Below are 23,521 nucleotides of genomic sequence, written 5' to 3' on the forward strand. Positions count from 1 at the left end.
GTGACAGAATGGCGCACTGGATGACCACACTGCGAAGGTTGCCCGATTTGTTTGCTTGTTACTGCTTATTGCGTCAAATGTGTACAAGGAATGGTGTGTCACTTGCAGTCATGTAGTACGTGGTAATGGCACTGGGTGTAAGGATATCCTAATCAAATGGTTCAAATGGCTCTGAGCACTATGGGACTTAACATCTGAGGTCATCAGTCCCCTAGAACTTAGAACTACTTAAACCTAACTAACCTAAGGACATCACGCACATCCGTGCCCGAAGCAGGATTCGAACCTGCGACCGTAGCGGTCGCGCGGCTCCAGACTGTAGCGCCTAGAACCACTCGGCCACCCCGGCCGCCCTAGAGAGGGGCGACAAGAAATGGTTCAAATGGCTCTGAGCACTATGCGACTTAACTGCTATGGTCGTCAGTCGCCTAGAGCTTAGAACTAATTAAACTTAACTAACCTAAGGACATCACACACATCCATGCCCGAGACAGGATTCCAACCTGCGACCGTAGCGGTCACTCGGCTCCAGACTGTAGCGCCTAGAACCGCACGGCCACTCCGGCCGGCCATTCTAACTTTGATTTGTTATAAATAATATCTGTGAACTTTGTTTTCTATTAATATGCCGGAAAGGCGAATAGCTTTCTTCCTTTTTTCTTCTTTCTTGGTTCAAGGTTAAGTAGAAGCACTGTTAATTTTCGTGAATTAATAATTAACTTAAGCTTATCATCACTAGTGATTAAATTTTTTCAGCGCTTCAAATGCGCTGAAAGCAGTCGGTTTAGTGACGCAACGATCGCGCGTCGTAAGCACACTGACGTTTGTGCATTTCAGTATTTGCAAGTCGAGTATGCCATCCATGTCTTCGACGGAGTATCATCTTTAGTATTATCGTGCAAACCTATTCTGTGCATTAAAATTTTCCAACGACACTGTTTTCTGCCTCGAAGCTTGCCGTTTTTCTAACGACTACTTCTGAGCCTAAATGCGTTAACAACATAAGAAAAAGGTATTCCATGGGAATAAGATTAACTAATAATTCAACTAATCAAATCTCAAGTGCACATTTATACGTATATGTACATGCTGTTGTACATGCGATGGGCCTTTCCTCCGTTTTCACATTCTTACTTGATAACTAATATAAAATCCACACCGGTACGAAGGAGGTAACATTACGCTACTCTGTTTCTAGTTGGTGGTATGAATGACAGCTAGCTCTAAATGTAGAACTATGTAAGTTAATGTAGATGAGTAGGAAAAGGAGACCCGTAATGTTCTAACACAGCATTAGAAGGGTGCAGCCAGAGACAGTCACGTTGATTAAACATTTGGTCGTAACGTTGCTAAGTAGGGAAGTTGAATGGACGACTTCGGTGTGTCGCGAGAATTTTAGGGAACTGCGATCTGTAAAAGAGGCTGCGTGTAAAACAATAGTGAGACCGAATCTTGAGCACTGCTCGAGTGTTTGGGATCCGCACCAGGTCGGATTAAAGGATGAGATCGAAGCAATTCAGAGGCGCACTGCTGAATTTGTTACCGGTAGGTTGGAATAACACCCAAGTATTACTAATATGCTTCGGGAACTCAAATGGGTATCCCTAGATTCCCTCTATTGAGAAAATTTGGAAAACCAGAGTTTGAAGCTGACTGCTTAATAATTCTACTGCTGCCATCGTACATGTCATATAAGAGCCCCGAAGATAAAAGAAACTAGGGCTTGTTCGGAGGCTCTGTTTGCGAGTGGAACTGGATAGGAAATGAATAATCGTGGTACAGGGGATCCTCCGCCACGTACCGTAACGTAGCTTGCAGAGTATGTTCGAAGATATTTATGTATACTCGTATATTTTTCCATACCTCTGCCATCTCGTTAAATCACCATACCTTAATGCCATAGAAAAGTCTGTAAATATATGGAACACTGGGTGGACGCAACAAATCAATATCTGCGTAGTTTGGTAGCTCTGCCTTATCTAATCATTACGTGAAGTGGCATACCTGAGGGAACTTGTGGTCCCTCTTCCTCCCATAGTTATCAATGCTTGAGATACTCTTTTTATTGGGGTGAATTCTGAGTGTGCCTACATTCTAGTGTGATATACTTGAGAGAGTTAGCTATACAGCTTCAATTATGACTTCGAAGAAATTAAGTTATGTAATTAGTTTCTTATTTGTTGAGAAATAAATGTCTGCAGTCCTGAAAAACACCGAAATCCCCACAGCACAATACCGCAGGATGCCGTAAACGACCCTAACAAAACGGCGCAAACCATCGATAAAACGGCGTTGGGCTGCACTATTTTGTTTTGGATCATCTAGCGGAGTTCTGCGGTATTGTAGGGTAGGTTTCGGAGTAAGGTTCCAATGTGTACCAGGGCTGCAGATATGTACCTGCAGCAAAGAAAAAAATTGTGGCTCTTCAGGGTTTTCGGGGAGTATGTGCAACATAAGGTTCTCAGGTCTGGCACAACTGAGTTTCGAATGACTTATATTGGCAACCTTGAACAGTGCAAGGTGAATGTGATGAACATCGTCATACACGTTTGGGACACCCGGATAAATCTGCAATAGTAGAGCAGTACCTTAGCACAGGATAAAGCATAGGGTATGATAAGGCAAAGAGTATGTCCTCAGCTTCGTTCTTCTGGCACTGTGTGACAGAGGAGGCAATACACATTCTCACGGTAGATAAACTAAAAAAAGCGTACAAGTGCGAGTAGAACTCACGTTCTGAATATTCCGTAAAAATGTAATTATAGATACCAATAATAATATAATGCGGCTCACCAGCCTGGTACAAATCTATTAGACCCACTTCAGAGACTTGCGTGTCCCTAACTTACCCTGTTTTCTAAACGGAAAAGCGGATGTGCACTTCAACGCTTATCCAAACCAAGTGTTGTTTCTGACGACTCCTCACATCTTTGAGAGACTATAGCTAGGTTAAAACAATCCGTCGTCTGACCGAGATTCAATCCTGCACGTACTTGGCTACCACGCACGCGCTCTACAGCTAGACCATCAGGACCGTTGCGTATGTAGACATTTCATTATAGACACGATTTTGCAATGCCTGTGTTATCCTGATTACGATACAAATTTCCTTTGGACATGAATGTATCGCAAAAAGAACAGGCACTGCGGTGACTACAGCCGTTATGAAATACATCAAATGATTCGCAATTGCGAATAACGACAATCGTCGGCTGTAGAATGGAATGACGACAACGAAAATCTGTGCCGGATTGGGAGACAAACCCAGATTTCCCGCTTATCGCGAGTGATCACCTTGCCATATGACTACCCGTGCACGACTCACGGCCCTACTAATCTTCCATATGTCGGGAACCATGCGCCCTGGTCCTGCACGGATTTTCACTGTCGTCATTCAAATCTGCAGTCGATGGTTGTTCTTATTCGCAATTGCGAATTCATTTAATGTATTTCATTATAGATGTTAGTGAGTTTGCAGGCATCAAAATATGTGACATAAATAACCGTATATTTTGACTGTATTCTCTTAGAAGCTTAACTCTTTCACACCGCGCCAAAAGACCGAATGTGACACAATTTTCGACTTAATCCCTGTACGTGTTCCTGACAAAAAGCGATATTAACAGTCGGACAGACAGACACAAACAGGATGGACAACAAAGTTATACTATAAGGGCACCGTTTTAATCGACTGAGGTATAGAGATTTAAAACAACGGACTCAGGATTCCAATTAAGTACATCTACATCTAAATCTACATGGATACTCTGTAAATCACATTTAAGTGCCTGGTAGAGGGTTCTTCTCTGATTTCCCTTATTTTATCGTGGTGATCGTTCCTCCCTATGTAGTTCGGTGTCAACAAAATATTTTCGCATTCGGAGGAGAAAGTTGGTGATTGGAATTTCGTGAGAAGGTTCCGTCGCAACGAAAACGCCTTTCTTTTAATGGTTTCCAGCCCAAATCCTTTATCATTTCTGTAACACTCTCTCCAATATTTCGCGATAATACGAAACATGCTGTCTTCCTTTGTACTTTTTCGATGTAATCTGTCAGTCCTATCTGGTAAGGATCCCACACCGCGCAGCAGTATTCTAAAAGAGGTCGGACAAACGTAGTGTAGGCAGTCTCCTAAGTAGGTCTGTTACATTTTCTAAGTGTCTTGCCAATAACATGCCTTCCCCACCACATTATCTATGTGTTCCTCCCAATTTAAGTTGTTCGTAATTCTAATACCTAGGTATTTAGTTAAATTTACGGCTTTTAGATTAGACTGATTTATCGTGTAACCGAAGTTTAACGACCCCCGTGCCTGTCGCTATTAGATACAGAAACAATAATTTTCGACGGCAGTTTCAGCGTCATAAAGTGAAGGTTACGTCTACCACCAATTTTGGTATAGCTCATTACCACATCAACAATCAGCAGAGCTTCCGTCACCTGACGCATGCGCAGAAAGCTCTGGAGACGCTGCTGTCATACGTCTGCAAGCAACTTGACAGCACATGCGCCATTATCAGACGAGGACTTTATACAGACGGTCGTAAGTGCTGGCACTGGTAATAGCTAATTAGCCAATAGTAGCAAACAGCCAGTAGCTGGAGATGTCGAAAAACTGCGAGGAGGAAATACTGTGGGCAGACGCGAGAGCCACATATTAAATAGAAATGAGTAATGTTGTTTTTTCCAGGTGATAATTCCACGCCGGCCGATGTGGCCGGGCGGTTCTAGGCGCTACAGTTTGGAACCGCGCAACCGCTGCGGTCGAAGATTCGAATCCTGCCTCGGGCATGGATGTGTGTGATGTCCTTAGGTTAGTTAGGCTTAAGTAGTTCTAAGTTCTAGGGGACTGATGACCACAGAAGTTAAGTCCCATAGTGCTCAGAGTCATTTGAACCATTTTTGATAATTAAAACTATGACATCACATTTGATAACAGAACTGTAAGTTTGTGAACAAGGTGAGCTCGTAAGGGAGCTAACTTTGCAATTGTTGGAGCTGCTTACCTTGATAAAAATTTCGCTGTATATTACTACGACGAAGATACACGTGGCTAACTCCTCACGTTCTTGTGGACGATCCATTAGTAGCTTGAGGAGAGGCATAATCACCAGCCCGCACGAGAACGCCAGTGAGAGACCGGCAGCGAGGGCGCTGGCGACGCGGCGGCCGCCGTGTTGCGGGCCCCAGAAGCCCTGCAGGCGCAGCAGCGTGGCGCTCAGGCCCAGCACCGACCCCTCACCTGGGCTGCCGCGAGGTGCAGCACGGCGCTCCGGGCTCCACCAGCGGCCGCACATCTGCAGCACATCGGTGGGTGGTGTGCACTGCGGGTGGCGCTCGGAATGTAGCCGACGGGCCCTAGCACGCTCCGATCGGCTACCACAAGACCGCTGAAATGGAGATAGCTTAACAAAGAGCATGGCAACGGCCTTGCTGCAGTGGATACACCGGTTCAAGTGAAATCACTGAAGTTAAGCGCTGTCGGGCGTGGTCGGCACTTGGATGGGTGACCATCCAGGCCACCATTCGCTGTTGCCATTTTTCTGGGTGCACTCAGCCTCGTGATGCCAATTGAGGAGCTACTCGACCGTATAGTAGCAGCTCCGGTCAAAGAAAACCATCATAACGACCAGGAGAGCGGTGTGCTGACCCCATGCCTCCCCTATCCGATGACACGGTGGTCGGATGGTCCCGGTAGGCCACCCGTGGCCTGAAGACGGAGTGCTTTTTTTTTAAGAAAGAGAATAATATTACCAGCAAAAATTATCAAAATGCAGGGTGTCCCAAATAGAGTGACACCGTTTCAAATATAATTATTTATTAGGAAGGAGGGCTTAATACCAACAAATTGGATACTAAATTACTTAGAAAAGACAGAAGTTTATAAAAATCCATCGTAAATGTTCAATATGTCCTCCATTGGGTGCACGGGCGACATCTAGCCGATAGCCGAATTCATCACAAACTGAGCGTAAGGTGTTTTCTGTCACTGAAGATACAGCAGCTGATATTCTGGTTCTTAGTACATCAATGTCACGAGGTAAGTGAGCCGTGGCGCTCGTTACTGGCGCGCCAGTCTCTTGGATGCGCATTATCGATCCTTCGATGTTTCTTATCTTTGCTTGCCTTGTTGTTTTCCGCATTTGCGGGGCAAGTAGAGCTGACGTTTGCTCGGGCTACCTGCTGCTACGCCGCGAGGTACGATGTGGGAAGCAACCACGTATATGTGGAGTTAGTTGTACGCGGACTACCGGTTCAGGATGGAGGATATGTGTTGGCTACCTGCCTGTCTGCTCTCCTGATTTTGCTCGCCGTGCCTTGGACCGCCTAGCTTGGGTTGCTGCCTGGTGTACCCTACACGAGCTACACCGGACGTCCCAAGTTATGCAGGCTTGTGTTTCCTATAATGAAAAAGGAGCAAATATATATGACTTTTTGTAACCAATTTTGGTGGCCTACTGAGTGTCGCCTTAGCGTTGACACTGCCTTTGGGGAGACCTAATTCTTTTAAATTTAAGTAGTTGGGGTTCCCTGTCCTTCATAGTATTTTGGTTTTTTTTTTAATGTTCTCTTTGGGGTTCCTTCCCTGTGCTTGGTTAAATGTTTACTTGTATAGCGGGACGTGACTCCTGGTTAAAACTCGGAGAAGGCGTTTGATGCCACTGCCGCCTCCGGCGTTTGTCTTTTCACTTAAGTGTTGTCATCCATTCGGGCGACCTGGTTTCACTCCTCGTTAATTAATGCTGATATATGTGTACTTAAATTTGAATTGGCCATTTGAATTAATATTTTGGAGCGCAGTATAGCACTAAAGCAACCTCTTTGTATACCACCTTGTGCCCATGTCTAGTACCTTAATTTTCAGTGGCACGAGTTAGCTCCACTACCGGTATTACTGATGTGCTCCCTTCAAAATCTTGTCTTGTATAAGTTTGCCCCCTGACTGTCTGGGAACACAGAGATGAGCTTTAGTGTGACTTCAGTGCTAGTCAGTTAATGCAATCTTCATTTTGGCTTGGCTTCCACTGAAGTGTTTGAGTGGAGCGTAGTATGTTTGATTTGTTATTCATGTAATTACTGTAAGTTTGTTTATTTAAGGGAAGCAAGACATTTAAAGACTGTTGGTATTCACTCCCCTAGTTGCTGGGTGTTACTAATTCGTTCCAAATGGTCTACTACTTATTCAATGGCAAGGCTGTTGAATAGTTGGTTACTGTGAGTACAAATTCACGCTATTTATTTGTTGCCGAAATTGTTAAAGTATCTGTGTCGTGATTCAATCACTAGCTGCGTGTTTGAGCCGAATTGATATAAACCTTACATTGCCTCCTTAAAATATGTTGCCAGCAGAAACACTGAAGAGAACTAAGTTTTGTCACTGCCTATGTTAACCTTTACTGGGAGCAATATTTCATGTAGTTAAATTTTGTCTTAAAATGTGTCTTTCTCTGACGTAATGTATTGTGTCCGGTTTGTAACACGTATCAGTAAGGGAGGAACGTAAACACATTGTTTAACATACCCCCACAGGAAGAAATCACGTGGTGTTAAGTCAGGGGACCTAGGAGGCCAAGAGCCTGGTCCCGTGGTCCTGTACGCCCTATCCAACGTTGAGGCATGTTGTCATTTAGGAGACTGCGCACTTTGTTGTGCCAGTGCGGTGGTGCTCCACCTTGCTGACAGATGAAGTTGTCAGAGTCAAGTTGTGGGAATAACCACTTCCATAGCATTGCAAGATATGATTGTCCTGTAACGGTTTCTTCCTCAAAAAAGTAGGGTCCATAAACCTTGCTTTGCGAAACAGCACAAAAAACATTCACGTTTGGTGAATCACGTTCGTGTTAAATTGTTTCATGAGGATATTCGAGCCGCCATATACGCACTTTATGACGGTGAACCTTACCGCTAATATGGTAAGTTGCCTCATCACTGAATATCCACCGTGACATAAAAGTGTCATCTTCCATGTCCTCTATTATAGCATTCCTGAAGTCCACTCACTTCACTTTGTCACTATCTCGAAGAGATTGTACCAGTTGTAATCGGTATGGTTTGAGAGCTAAACGACGCCGTAACACACTGTCATGCGCAGTAACGCAAGTTCTCGGCTAGCACGACGCGTAGACTTGCGGGAGATCCACTCAAACGCTCGTCGGATTTGTTCCACTGTTTGTTCGGGAACGAGTGGCCAGCCAGGACTTTTGGCTTTACAGAGTCACCCTGTTTCTCCAGCCTGTGTTTACCATCGTCGAATGTTCTTTGGTGATGGTGGTTTAGCACGAAATCGAATATGAAACGCCCGCTGAACTGATTGAGGACGACTAAATTCAATAACACAATACGCCATCTGTTGCGCGGACGCCATATTGCGCGAGACTGGCTGCACGCTCCAGGTCAGCGCTCGTAGCGACATCTAGCGGATTTGTTCTCAAACTCTAGACCATGCCAATTACATCTAGTGCTGTTTCAGTTACCCAGTGACATTTGACTCAATATTATTACAAGTTAAAATCGGGTCATTCTTTTGGGACACCCTGTACACTGTCAGAAAAAATTAGTACACCCTTTTAGTGGTTTCCAGTTCACTCAAGATTTATTGTTGGAAATGATAACATTTACAGATCGATAGCGCAACCGGTTCTTAGGTACCAGGTATGGACCCATACTGCATCATCCACAGGCGGCAATGCAGGCGCTGACTCTCGCGTCCTCTCGATCGTACAAATGGCGAATAATGTCCAGGGATACATTAAGCCACACCTGCTCGACCTGTTCACGTAGTTCTCTAAGAGTTGTTGGCTGACGAGTCGCATGAGTCCGCTCTCATCCCATCATATCCCACACGTTCTCGATTGGAGACAACTTCGGAGATGGTGCCGGAGAGGGAAGTTGATGCTCTCTTTCGAGCGCCGGTTATGGTCCCCTCCACAAACACTAAAGGTGAACGAAAGTTGTAGCGTACCCCACGCCAGGTCTACGTCATACGGTTAAACGACCATTACTTGCGTGCCGGCAGGATCTGCTTTCAGCGCTGAAGACCATGGCATGACATTCCCTCTTTAAAAGTCAAGCTGTGCACGTCGACACTGTTGCGTGAGTGGAAGACGCAAAAGAGATGTGTTTGCCTGTAATCCCACAGCTAACAACCGGTTTGCAAGGGTTCGTGCTGACACGTCTGGGCTCACGAGCCCTCTTATCCGTGCTCTGGTAGCTGTACGATCTGCCATTGCTGCCCGCACAACGCGACGATCCTGGTGGGCGTCTGTGTTGCGTGGACACGCAGGACCTCATATACGGGTGTGAGAAAGCTCACGTGACCGCTGCACAGGTGACGCAGCACGTCCAACTTGTGTGGCAATTCTTCGGAAGGACCGTCCCACCACTCGGAAGATCACAGCTTGACCTCATTCAAACTCGCTGTAGGCAGCCCAAGTGCGTCTCCCACGTTTGTGCTACACTGAGCAGTCTAGCTGTGAGCATTCCGTATTAAAGGATGCAAACAGAAGGCGTTCTAAGAGTTACGCCACTGTGCTATCTGTCGGCGAACGATCTTGAAACCATTGTCAGTGTATCTCCAATTCCCCAGGTGGCATATGCCATCATCGGATCAAAATCGACGCCTTCTTTTCAGGTATACTGTTCTTCCGGCACTTTAACTTTTGTTATGGTGTTCCACAGCTTTTTTAAATTGTGACATAATGTAAACTGAACAGCAGCTTAAGATGTTACATAATGCCACTTCTAAAAAAAATATCGATGTGATATGAGTAGTAGTCACGTAATAAGCAGAATGTACCATTGAGAAGTTCGCTGACAGTGGAACAAGGGTACGATAGGAGGAAAGTGCCCTCCACGCATGCGCAACATTAGTAGCGAAGTCCAAGAGGCAAACATCAGCCGTCTCGTTGTCAGTACGTCCAGGAACGTCAATTTTCGTAGTTAAAATTGTAACTGCGGCGCCAGCTGACATGCCTACAAGCTGCTACGACTTCTTCAGGCACTCCTATAGTGGGATGGCAGATATTATAAGGGGGGATCAAAAAGTTTCACTTTGAGGACGTTTCTGCAGCATATACAGGGCGAAGAAAAATTCGCATACTCGGACTTCGCAGCGCGATTTGTCACATAATAGCAAGACAAAAATGTCTCTCGTAAAATTTCGTCGTGCGCATATTTCCAGTAGTAAATGGACGTTGTAGATTAACAACCTGGCAACACATTAATCACATGTGGTGACTATCTCTGTCAGCATATATCGGTAGTTATGTGCAGTTGGTGCAGTGGATAGCGTTTTCGGGTAGCATACAGGAGGTCGAGGGTTCGTTTCTGGGTTGAAGCATATTTGTTTTTATTTGCCAATTTTATTCTGCCATATAATACTATAATATACACCTGTTTCTCTAAGTGGACATGATGTTTTCACATTTACGTTGGTAATAGTAATGTAATGGTAATAATAATAATAATAATATATAACCAGCACACACTAGCAAAATACACAAAGCAATCACTCATATAAATACATCGGCTACACCACTACAATTTCATAACCACCTCTACAACCCTTTAGATCACATAACATCAACAGATACGAAGAAAGTAAATTGGAAAAAGAAAACACTACATGGCAAGCACCCGTATCATCTAACACAGCCACACATAGATCAACACGCATTCAACACATGGCTAAGAAAAGGCAATATATACAGTGAGACGGAAGGATTCGTGATTGCAATACAGGATCCAACAATAAACACCAGATATTACAGCAAGCATATTATTAAAGATCCCAATACCACAACAGATAAATGCAGACTTTGCAAGCAACAAATAGAAACAATAGATCACATCACAAGCGGATGTACAATACTAGCAAATACAGAATACCCCAGAAGACATGACAATGTAGCAAAAATAATGCATCAACAACTTGCCATACAACATAAACTAATAAAACAACACGTTCCCACATACAAGTATGCACCACAAAATGTACTGGAGACTGATGAATACAAATTATACTGGAACAGAACCATTATAACAGATAAAACAACACCACATAACAAACCTGACATCATACTCGCCAATAAAAAGAAGAAATTAACACAACTAATCGAAATATCCGTACCCAATACATCAAATATACAGAAGAAAACAGGAGAAAAAATTGAAAAATACATCCAACTGGCTGAGGAAGTCAAGGACATGTGGCATCAGGATAAAGTTGACATTATACCGATTATACTATCAACTACAGGAGTCATACCACACAATATCCACCAGTACATCAACGCAATACAGCTACATCCAAACTTATATATACAACTGCAGAAATCTGTAATTATTTATACTTGTTCAATTACCCGAAAGTTCCTAAATGCAATGTAACATATACCGTACAGGTAAAAGGAAGTCACGCTTGATCAAGATCCGCGTCACTTTCCATTTTTAACCACACATAACGTCTGAGAAAGAAAAGAAATAATACTAATAGTAACGATTGGAGATACTTAATAAACAGCATACGCTTATCAGGCTCAATGTTGAAGGACTTAATTAGTGATTCTATGGTGATAATACGTACAAATGGTAACCGAGTTTGGAAATTAATTGCCAGGCACGTTGCTAGCCCTATCGGTTATGTAAGGTCCTAACGAAATGCAATGGACCTGAATATGGCAAGAATAATAGTTGGTAATAATCGATGGGACCACTTGGGGAGGTATATAGAAAACAGGTTTGGAACCTTCTAGATGCAGTGGTGCGAAACAATTCTGGTCCACGACGTGCAAAAGGCTTCTTTAAAGACTGTCCAATGAAAATGATTGTACTTCCATTTATGTGTTATGTCGAAGACTCACTGTAACCGCTGAATGTGTAATGTGCTGCGAATACATAGAAAGAAAGATCCCTTATCATTTAGCTGCAATATAGCAGGTCAGCAACTGGAAGCAGTTAATTCCATAAAATATCTGGGAGTACGCATTAGGAGTGATTTAAAATGGAATGATCATATAAAGTTGATCGTCGATAAAGCAGATGCCAGACTGAGATTCATTGGAAGAATCCTAAGGAAATGCAATCCGAAAACAAAGAAAGTAGGTTACAGCACACTTGTTCGCCCACTGCTTGAATACTGCTCAGCAGTGTGGGATCCATACCAGATAGAGTTGATAGAAGAGATAGAGAAGATCCAACGGAGAGCAGCGCGCTTCGTTACAGGATCATTTAGTAATCGCGAAAGCGTTACGGAGATGACAGATAAACTCCAGTGGAAGACTCTGCAGGAGAGACGCTCAGTAGCTCGGTACGAGCTTTTGTTGAAGTTTCGAGAACATACCTTCACCGAGGAGTCAAGCAGTATATTGCTCCCTCCGACGTATATCTCGCGAAGAGGCCATGAGGATAAAATCAGAGAGATTAGAGCCCACACAGAGGCATACCGACAATCCTTCTTTCCACGAACAATACGAGACTGGAATAGAAGGGAGAACCAATAGAGGTACTCAAGGTACCCTCCGCCACACACCGTCAGGTGGCTTGCGGAGTATGGATGTAGATGTATGATGACGAAGATGCCAGATACCACGAAGAGTACACGTAGCAAATAAAAACAAAAACGTCCCGAGACAGAATCTAGCCCTTGACTTCCTGCATGCGAGCCCGAAACACTAGACACTATAGAGTACAACTACAACATGCTAACATAGGTAGGTTACCGTACATGTGATTACAGTGTTTGCCAGATTCCCGAACTTTAACGTCCGTTTGCTGCCTTTAATATGCTCAGGACGAAATTTTGTGAGACATATTTTTATGTTGCTAGTATGTGTCTTTGCGTGAGATTAGTCAAGGGATTATTGTGGCATTCGTGTCTTTCCGACTTACGTGCGGTAAAGGCGGCAACTTATACTATGGCGACCTTATTAGCAAATGCGTCCAAACAGGACCAGTATGCTGTTATTCTCTTAGTGGGTGCCGAAGGATGAACACCTGTAGACATCCGTCGAAGGATGAAGACTTTGTATGGGGCAGCATGTCTGTCGAAAAACAGCGTTGTGGAATGGTGCGAGAAGTTCCGTGCTGGATGCGGTTCCGCACGAGACTCCTGTCGATCTGGGAGGTCAGCCGCATCCTTTACGAACAAGTAGGAGACTTTCTACCAATCGCTGTATTGATCTGATCCTTACTTATGCGATTATCACGCCTCGGTCCTTCAAGAAAGGAGGAGGATGTGCAGCAGGGAGTTGTGGACTTCTTCACGCAGCAGGACACTGTGTTTTACCAAACAAATATATTCAACCTGGGGCATTGGTGGTTTGATTGCCTCAATGCTCGCCATATATAGGTTGAGCAAGAAATCCACCGACCAAGTTCCGAAATTTTCTCAGGGATGTTTTCTGAGTGTTTTGGTAACAAGGACCCGTGGTCTCCAGTGACTCTTTACAGAGTAGTGATGTAACTATGATTTCTGCCGTTTGTTATATAGGACCTTGTAATTTAATAGTAAAGCGCGTGACTTGAAACCCAATATACGCGAGACTGAATCACGGATTTTTCGCTTTTCGTTTTAACCCGGTCTTCAACTCCCAACGACGTGAGGAGTTTCCGGAAACAACATCTGGTTCAGATTCCTCGTTGAACTGTAGGTCCCCGTTCCCCAGTTGGATACCTCCGGTAGATCAAGGACACGCAAGTCATCGAAGTGGCGTCCAATAGAGACTGGCACCAGGCCTTTAAGCCACATAAAATTATTATTATTATTCTGTCTGTCATCCGAGTTATCTTCATTCATGGGGAAATTCCTTCACAACAACGAAAAAGTTTGCAATATGACAGCGCAAAACACAGTATAATGCAACAACACTGAAATTTATGCAAAAGTAGTGTCATGAGGTTTTCGTCGATGAGAGGACGTTTCAACATAGCTTCTTTGCACCAGTTTTCCATCTGCATTCAGTGGACCCATACACGAGCTGCAGTTCGACAAACTCTCCATCCTTAAACCTGTTCGTACTTGTGCGTGTAGCAGTTAACGAGCAACTAACTCAGCCGGAAGAAAGGCGAGACAGAACGGAGCAGTTCTGAAAGCAATCTTGATGTGAAAGAGTAAAGAGGGTTTTACTGTTGTCAAAAACAAATACCACCAGTGAAGGTAACAAGCGTTTCCAAGCAAGACACACAATGGATACCGAGGACATTTTCAGTGTGATGCAGATTTTTCAATGCAGTTTATTGTCATAAACAAAGTTGAGACTTAACATGTCTCTGTAGCTTTAATTTCAGTGATTAATACACTCATGCTCATAAATTAAGAATAATTGCAGGCCGGCCGTTGTGGCCGAGCGGTTGTAGGCGCTTCAGTCCGGAACCGCGCTGCTGCTACGGTCGCAGGTTCGAATCCTGCCTCGGGCATGGATATGTCTGATATCCTTAGGTTAGTTAGGTTTAAGTAGTTCTAAGTCAAGGGGACTGATGACCTCAGGTGTTAAGTCCCATAGTTCTTAGAGACATTTGAACTATTTCGATAATTGCAGAATGTGGTGCCACACAACGTGCACTACACAAAACTAGTGTTAATAGCATAGACACATAGGGAAAACACATGACACAGAACTTTAAGTACACGGTATCGGTGATAAGTTGAGAAAACAGTCCCGAAACACATGTGCTACAAAACGTCACTGTTCCCTGCTCATGTACCACGACATCAATACGGGATATGATCACCATGCACACATGCACAGGCCGCACAACGGTTTGGCATGCTCTGGATCAGGTGATCGAGTAGCTGCTGGGCTACAGCCTCCCATTTTGCACCAGTGCCTGTCGGAGCTCCTGAAGTGTCGTAGGGGTTTGAAGACGTGCAGCGATACGTCGACTGAGAGCATCCCAGACGTGCTCGATAGAATTCATCTCTGGAGAACAGGCAGGCCACTCTATTCGCCTGATATCTTCTGTTTCAAGGTATTCCTCCATGATGGCAGCTCGATGGGGCCATGAATTATCATCCATCAGGAGGAAGGTAGAACTCACTGCATTCCTGAAAAGGCGGACATAACGGTGCAAAACGGCGTTCCAGTACACTTAAACTGTTACACTTCCTATGTCAAAGACATGCAGGGGTGTACATGCACCAATTGAAATCCCACCCCACACCATCAAACCACGATCTCCATACAGGTCCCTTTCAAGGACATTAAGGGGTTGGTATATGGTTCCTGGTTCACGCCAGATGAAAACCCGGCGAGAATCACTGTTCAGACTATACCTGGACTCGTCCGTGGACATAACCTGGGACCACTGTTCCAATGACCATGTACTGTGTTCTTGACACCAGGCTTTCCGGGCTCTCCTGTGACCAGCGGTCAGTAGAATGCACCTTGCAGGTCTTCGGGCGAATAAACCATGTCTATTCAGTCGTCTGTAGACTGTGTGTCTGGAGGCAACTGTTCCAGTGGCTGCAGTAAGGTCCCGAGCAAGGCTAACCACAATACTCCGTGGTCGTCTGTGGGCACTGATGGTGAAATATCGGTCTCTTGTGGGATTCTACACTGTGGACGTCCCGTATTGTAGCGCCTGGACACGTTTCCTGTCTGCTGGAATCGTTGCTATAATCTTGAGATCACACTTTGTGGCACACGGTGGGCCCGTGCTACGACCTGATGTGTTTGACCAGCCTCCAGTTGCCCTAGTATTCTACCCCTCATAACGTTATCAATATGTGTTCTTTGAGCTATTTTCAACACACAGTCACCATTAGCAAATATGAAAACGTCTGCACACTTACTCGCTGCACCGTACTCTGACATGCACCAACACACCTCTGCGTATGTTGACTGTTGCCAGCACCACCGTGCGACGACCGCAGGTCAAATGTGCCGCATGGTCACACGCTGAGGTGATTTAAACCCGCAAACCGCCCACCGGAGCGTTGTTTCATCTGGTATCACCGTTATCCTTAGTTTATGAGCATGAGTGTATATCAACTATTCATAAAGTACTGGTAAGATTATCCCCACTTTGTTCAATGCTAAGAGGTTCTCCTCCATCGTTTGAGAGCCTCTGCAATACTTATACGAGTTAAGAAGGGTATCATCAAGATGAGATGAGGGGGGATTGGAGTTTATATTATGGTAACACAGATCCAGACGTACGAGCGTAACCCATGCAGCGTGTTAAAGGCAGTACCAGCGTGATGCGGTGGTTAGCAGATCTGCCTTCTGACCAAAAGGGCCAGGCTGGAATCCTGGCCTTGATACAAATTTTAAGTCAATGCTTTGGTCTGTATTCGTTTTAATAGATGCAAAGATAAATGAGAGAAAGAAATCAGACGAAATTCAATGCAAAATGTTGTCAGTGGAGTTCTGGTACATCCTGTGTGCATATTTTTTAAATGACATCGTTGTCACGGTTGACTAGAAATTATTTTTAGAGTTTGACTTGTGTTACAGCACAGTCTTTTGCCGTAAACCACATGATAACGGTCTCAAAGACGAAAATGCAATAGTGAAATTAATATTTCTGCAGTCAGTGGCGACTACGCTGTGTTTAAAGAAGTTCTACAGGACTGTGAATCCCAACCACGTGTTGCTGTGGCTCCCTCTGGTTAAACAGGAAATGAAGAAAACAGAAAGCACATGCATGGAATTGGATACACGTTTTAAGCTCCTTCCACCTCCCCCCTCCCCCTTCCACTGTCAATGTTCTCCTTCTCCACCTCCTCTCCGTGTCCTTCTTCTCTTCCTTCCACTTCTCTTTGTCCATACCCCCCCCCCCTTTCCGCTTTCACATTTCCTCCGACCCCTCTGTCCATCCTCCCTCCTCCGCCCTCCGCCCCCCCGCTCCCCTAACTTTTGACCTTGGCCCTTGTTTATTGCTACTGCATATTCATATTCTGATAAGCCACAAATACATCTTTGTATATATATATATATATATATATATATATATATATATATATATATGGCCAACGTCTGTGCAAATGTGCATTAGAGCATTGCGTAAAATTTTAAAGTAAATCAGTAAATAACCTTTATAGATTTCTGATTATAACGTTCCTCCTTTATGTATTACATATTTATTTACACATCATATATGTATTAAGAAAATAAATGTACACTCCTGGAAATTGAAATAAGAACACCATGAATTCATTGTCCCAGGAAGGGGAAACTTTATTGACACATTCCTGGGGTCAGATACATCACATGATCACACTGACAGAACCACAGGCACATAGACACAGGCAACAGAGCATGCACAATGTCGGCACTAGTACAGTGTATATCCACCTTTCGCAGCAATGCAGGCTGCTATTCTCCCATGGAGACGATCGTAGAGATGCTGGATGTAGTCCTGTGGAACGGCTTGCCATGCCATTTCCACCTGGCGCCTCAGTTGGACCAGCGTTCGTGCTGGACGTGCAGACCGCGTGAGACGACGCTTCATCCAGTCCCAAACATGCTCAATGGGGGACAGATCCGGAGATCTTGCTGGCCAGGGTAGTTGACTTACACCTTCTAGAGCACGTTGGGTGGCACGGGATACATGCGGACGTGCATTGTCCTGTTGGAACAGCAAGTTCCCTTGCCGGTCTAGGAATGGTAGAACGATGGGTTCGATGACGGTTTGGATGTACCGTGCACTATTCAGTGTCCCCTCGACGACCACCAGTGGTGTACGGCCAGTGTAGGAGATCGCTCCCCACACCATGATGCCAGGTGTTGGCCCTGTGTGCCTCGGTCGTATGCAGTCCTGATTGTGGCGCTCACCTGCACGGCGCCAAACACGCATACGACCATCATTGGCACCAAGGCAGAAGCGACTCTCATCGCTGAAGACGACACGTCTCCATTCGTCCCTCCATTCACGCCTGTCGCGACACCACTGGAGGCGGGCTGCACGATGTTGTGGCGTGAGCGGAAGACGGCCTAACGGTGTGCGGGACCGTAGCCCAGCTTCATGGAGACGGTTGCGAATGGTCCTCGCCGATACCCCAGGAGCAACAGTGTCCCTAATTTGCTGGGAAGTGGCGGTGCGGTCCCCTACGGCACTGCGTAGGATCCTACGGTCTTGGCGTGCATCCGTGCGTCGCTGCGGTCCGGTCCCAGGTCGACGGGCACGTGCACCTTCCGTCGACCACTGGCGACAACATCGATGTACTGTGGAGACCTCACGCCCCACGTGTTGAGCAATTCGGCGGTACGTCCACCCGGCCTCCCGCATGCCCACTATACGCCCTCGCTCAAAGTCTGTCAACTGCACATACGGTTCACGTCCACGCTGTCGCGGCATGCTACCAGTGTTAAAGACTGCGATGGAGCTCCGTATGCCACGGCAAACTGGCTGACACTGACGGCGGCGGTGCACAAATGCTGCGCAGCTAGCGCCATTCGACGGCCAACACCGCGGTTCCTGGTGTGTCCGCTGTGCCGTGCGTGTGATCATTGCTTGTACAGCCCTCTCGCAGTGTCCGGAGCAAGTATGGTGGGTCTGAGAAACCGGTGTCAATGTGTTCTTTTTTCCATTTCCAGGAGTGTATAAGAACACGCACATATTTGAATGCATCATTGTGACATAATTTCAAGGTAATTGGTAAATAACTTCCACAGGTTTAGGATGTTGAACAAACAAACATTTATATTTTTATATAGATTTCCCCTATAATTATTGCAGATATGTTCTTGACAATGATATACTGCGAGCTATGGATGAAGGGCAACAGGCTAATACATACTTCAAGATTTCTGAAAAGCATTTGACATGGTGCGTCACTGAAAACTGTTGACGGAGGTATGGGAATATGGAAAAGGTCTGCAGACCTGTGAGTGGTTCGAAGACTTCTTAGATAATGTAGCCCAGTATAATACCCCGACGGCGAGTATTCATCTGAGACAATGGTATCGTCGGGAGCACCCCAGGAATGTGTGATAGGACCTACGTACGTAAATGATCTGGCGAACAGGGTGAGCAGCAATCTGCGGTTGTTTGCTGATGATGTTGTGGAGTACGTATGGTGCTGAAGTTGAATGGCTATAGGAGGATACAAGATAATTTAGACAAAATTGTGATGAATGGCAGTTGGCTTTAAATTTAAGTTAGTTCAGATTAGTAAGAAAAACAAACCCGTAATATTCGGCTAAAAGATTAGTAATATCCTGCTTGACGCATTCACGTCGTTGAAACATCTGGTCGTCAGGTTGAAAACGATTTGAAATGGAACGAACATGTGAGGATTGTGCTAGGGAAGACAAGTGGTTGAATTTGGTTTACTGGTTGAATTTTAAGAAATTGTGGTTTGTCTGTGAAGGAAACGGCATACAGGATGCTAGTGAGCCCTACTCTTGATTACTAGTCGAGTGTCTACCATCCGTACCAGGTCGGATTGAACGAAGACATCGAAGCAATTGAGAGGCGGGCTGCTACTGGTAGGTTCGAACTACACGTAAGCTTTACTGAGATGCTTCGGGAACTCAAATGCGGATCCCTGGAGGGAAGGCGATGTTCCCTTCATTGAACACCATTTGGGAAGAAAGATTTAGAGAATCAGCATTTGAAGCAGCCTGCAGAACGATTCTACCGCCGTCAACGTACATTTCGCGTAAGGACCACGAAGAAGAGATACGAGAAATTGGGGCTCATACGAAGGCATACAGACGTGCTGCGACCTACTTGGGACTTACATACTCGCAGCTTAATTCTCTGTCACTAGCAGGTAAAGGATATGGCAACTGAAAATTGAATAGAGATAAGAAATAAGACCGTTTGATTTCCTACGTTAATGACAGAAATGACAGAAAAAGAATATCTCACGTAGTAACATAAGAAAGCAGCAAAGAACAGATTTAGCCCTAAAGAGCCTTGAGGCAACAGCTGCTTATAGACAGCTCCCAGCATGCAATTGCATACACCGAGACAATAAATTAGTTAGCTCAATGCTCAATCGGCAATAATTACGGCCGGCCGCTGTGGACAAGCTGTTCTAGGCACTTCAGTCTGGAACCGCGCGACGGCTACGGTCGCAGGTTCGAATCCTGCCTCGGGCATGTATGTGTGTGATGTCCTTAGGTTAGTCAGGTTTTAGTAGTTCTGAGTTCTAGGGGACTGATGACCTCAGAAGTTAAGTCCCATAGTGCTCAGAGTCATTTGAACCATTTTGCCAAGTGCGATCTGTTGTCATGATTATAAACAAGTCAGTCTGTTTAGAAGAACAATGCTCTTTCTCAGGATGATTCAGGTAGTATACATCTACATCTATTGGATATTTACGTGACAGGCCATTAAATTAACCTTGATGATGATGATGAAGTCCCATATTCCTTGACAGAGCGTAGGGGAACGATGCGGGAGACCCGCACCGCTGAACTAGGCAAGGTCCTAGTGGAGGTGCTTCTCCATTGCCTTCCTCCGACTGTAATGGGGACGAATGATAATGATGAAGACGACACAATAACACCTAGTCATCACGAGGCAGGTGAAAATCCCCGACTTCGCACTGTTCGGAAAGCGAGAACGCTACCGCGAGACCACGAGCTGCGGACAAATGAACCTTAAACAACCTTTTAATGTGCTTGGCAGTCGAGGACGTTGACGTATTTAAATATAACAACGACAGTTTTTAGTAAACTAGAAAAGCAATTTGTTTTTACCCAATTCCTTGTTTACCTGCAGAAATATGCTTTCTTGTTTTCTGAATGCATAAGGGGCAGTAAAATAAAAACGAGACTCATGAGAAAAAATTAAGTAAACTGCTTATTATTTCAAAAGTAATAACCAAAACTGTTAAGACAGTTATCCCATTGTGAGGCAATGCGGTCAACGACTTCATGGAAAAATATTTATGATTGTCTACGGAATCATGATTGTAGCCAGACGTTCACCTCTTCTTCTGAAGCAAATCAACAACTATGAACATCTTCCTTTAGGGCTCCAAAAATATGGAAATCGCAAGGAAGAGACATCAGAATTGTACTGAGGACGTGTATTGGCTTCCCAATGAAGGTTCTGCATTTTAGTCGAAACAACAAGTACTCCAGCTCCGGAAAAGTCATGAAGACTTTTCCTTTGACGGTAAGGATCCGTTACTCATTGACTTCCTGGAACACGGCGCAAAACTTAATACACGGAGGTTTGTGGACACTTCGCAAAAATTGTAGAGCGCCGTTTGCAATCGCCCAGGAATGTTGACGGACGGCATTAAACTCTTGTGTGATTATTCCCGTCGACATACTAGAAAATTGCTTCGACTATGCCGCAGAAATTTCATTTGGTTGCTCTTAAACATCCTCCATACAATCAGCAACGATCCCCATGCGATTTACATATTTTAGAAGCACTGAAGAAAGACATTCGAGGTACACAATTTGCTTATGAAGAAGTGTAGCACGCCTGGATAAAATAATAATTCCGTAGGCAACCGCAAACATTTTCCCATGAAGGTATTGACCGTCTTGTCTCACAGTGGATTAAATTTATTAACAGTTACAGTTATTACTTTTCAAACAATAAAGAGTTTAGTTACTTTTTTCCATTCGTCTCATTTTGATTTGATTAACCCTTATAATATACTTATACGAAAAGAATGGTGCTCGATATAGATAATTTTGGAGTGTCATAGTAATTCTCACTTCTGAAATCTGATATATTATTTAAACTGTGCGAAATAACTTTCAGAAAAATTAAACAATATCCTTGTATCAAAACCAAACTTTGGTAGTAAAAATCTCAATATTACTCGTCCTAATGAAATTTTAGCGTAGCAATCTATGGTTTTCTCAAAATGGCATTTAAAAAATTTATACAGCTAAAATGGGCGGAAAATTATCAAGGACTAAACATATTATGAGACAGTCACTATTTCGATTTTAAATGATTTTTCTAAGATGAATTACGGCAGCTGGTCAGACGAGTTTTCCTTGTAGACTAAACTATTTAATCACGCGAGTTACCGTCATGCATGTCGAACAAGACTTTTACTTCACTCTATTACGCACGCAAACATATGAAGGGCTTATTTCAGTAGTGGTACAAGTCCATTGCCTCCACTTTTCTGCATATAATGCTTCTGAAATTAATTATCCAAACAAATAGAAAGGAAGGTTCATCTCTAGCAAGAAGCCATATGCTTGAGTATTTCTGGTATCTCAACTGCAGATTTTTCAGCGCTCATTTAACTGACTCTGTATGTAGAAATGAACAAAAATGGACTTGTACCACTATTGAAATAAGCCGTTCATATACTCACCGGATAGTCATTCATACTTTTTCAAAAACATACAGCCCCAGACACGAATTGATTTTAACTTCACTATCCTGTCCCCCATCAATGTTTCACTCAAAGCAAATGCTGGCAGTTCATTCTCAAACATTGGGAACCACTTGTCCAACTCCAGCTCACTAGTTAGAAGAGTCTCAGATCTATGATGGGGCGAGATCATAATTAGCCAGCCTTGTCAGTTAGGGTAAAGAACCATGTGCAAAATCGGAAACTGAAACTTCAAGTACATATTTTATAACAGTATTAATAGTGGTAATAAATAATATCCTTTGAATGGTTATCTTCAGCTGTTAACTTAAGATTTCCATTTCACATTCAAATTTCTAGTTTCTGCTACGAGTCACTTTTTTTAAAATTTTATGTTTAATCTAACACAATACAATGCGTTTCGAACATGTTCTAGAGAAATGTTACTTAAAAAGTCTTAAATTAGATTAATCTAGAACTCTTTGTCCATTGTTTGTTACTGTAGCGGCTCGTGTGGCATTTGGCGGGGGGGGGGGGGGGGGGGGTTGGGGGGGGGGGGCTAGAAATCGAAGTCAGTGATGTCTTCTGCTGGTTTTCTTCCTTGTGGTTGACTATGTAAGATATCTCAGCCTCGTAACACACAACTGATGCAAATCTATCTGCATCCTATACAGGCTGTGATATCATACATAGTCAACACACACAACTGATGGAAATCTATCTGAATCCTATACAGGCTGTGATATCATACATAGTCAACACACACAACTGATGGAAATCTGTCGGCATGGTATACAGGCTGTGATATCATACATAGTCAACCACAAGGAAGAAAACCAGTAGAAGACATCACTGATTTCGATTTGTAGCCATACACTGCCCCCCTCCTCCCCCCCAAATGCCACACCAGCCGCTACAGTAACAAACAATGGACAAAGAGTTCTAGATTAATCTAATTTAAGACTGTTTATTTTTAAGTAACATTTCTCTGCGTGTATATATATGTATGTATGTATAAACGCCTGAAGATGAACAGAACACGTTCGAAACGCGTTGTATTATGTTAGATTAAACATAAAATAAAAAAGTGAGTGTTAGCAGAAACTAGAAATAAATAATTATCCAACACAGTCACGGTTCACAAACATAGCCGTTATGGCTGAAAATAATTCTGCCATTGGCTTGAGCGTCAAAACGAACAAAAGTAAAAGAAATAAAAGCAAAATTAAATAATTCAAAGTTTAAATTTTCACTCATGCGGAATTTAAAAAAAGC

The 23,521-nt window shown here is 44.0% G+C and overlaps 1 protein-coding gene across 1 annotated transcript in view; it reads right to left on the reverse strand.

Moving 5' to 3' along the window:
• LOC124805667 overlaps positions 1-5,420 on the reverse strand; it is a 46,697-nt gene extending 41,277 nt beyond the window's left edge. The window contains exon 1 of the mRNA XM_047266236.1: positions 5,007-5,420. Coding sequence (XP_047122192.1) covers positions 5,007-5,420 — 414 coding nt within the window. The remainder of the gene's footprint in view (positions 1-5,006) is intronic.
• Positions 5,421-23,521: the final 18,101 nt, after the last annotated feature.

Source organism: Schistocerca piceifrons, chromosome 7 (assembly GCF_021461385.2).
Source record: "Schistocerca piceifrons isolate TAMUIC-IGC-003096 chromosome 7, iqSchPice1.1, whole genome shotgun sequence".
NCBI classification, from domain to species: Eukaryota; Metazoa; Arthropoda; class Insecta; order Orthoptera; family Acrididae; genus Schistocerca; species Schistocerca piceifrons.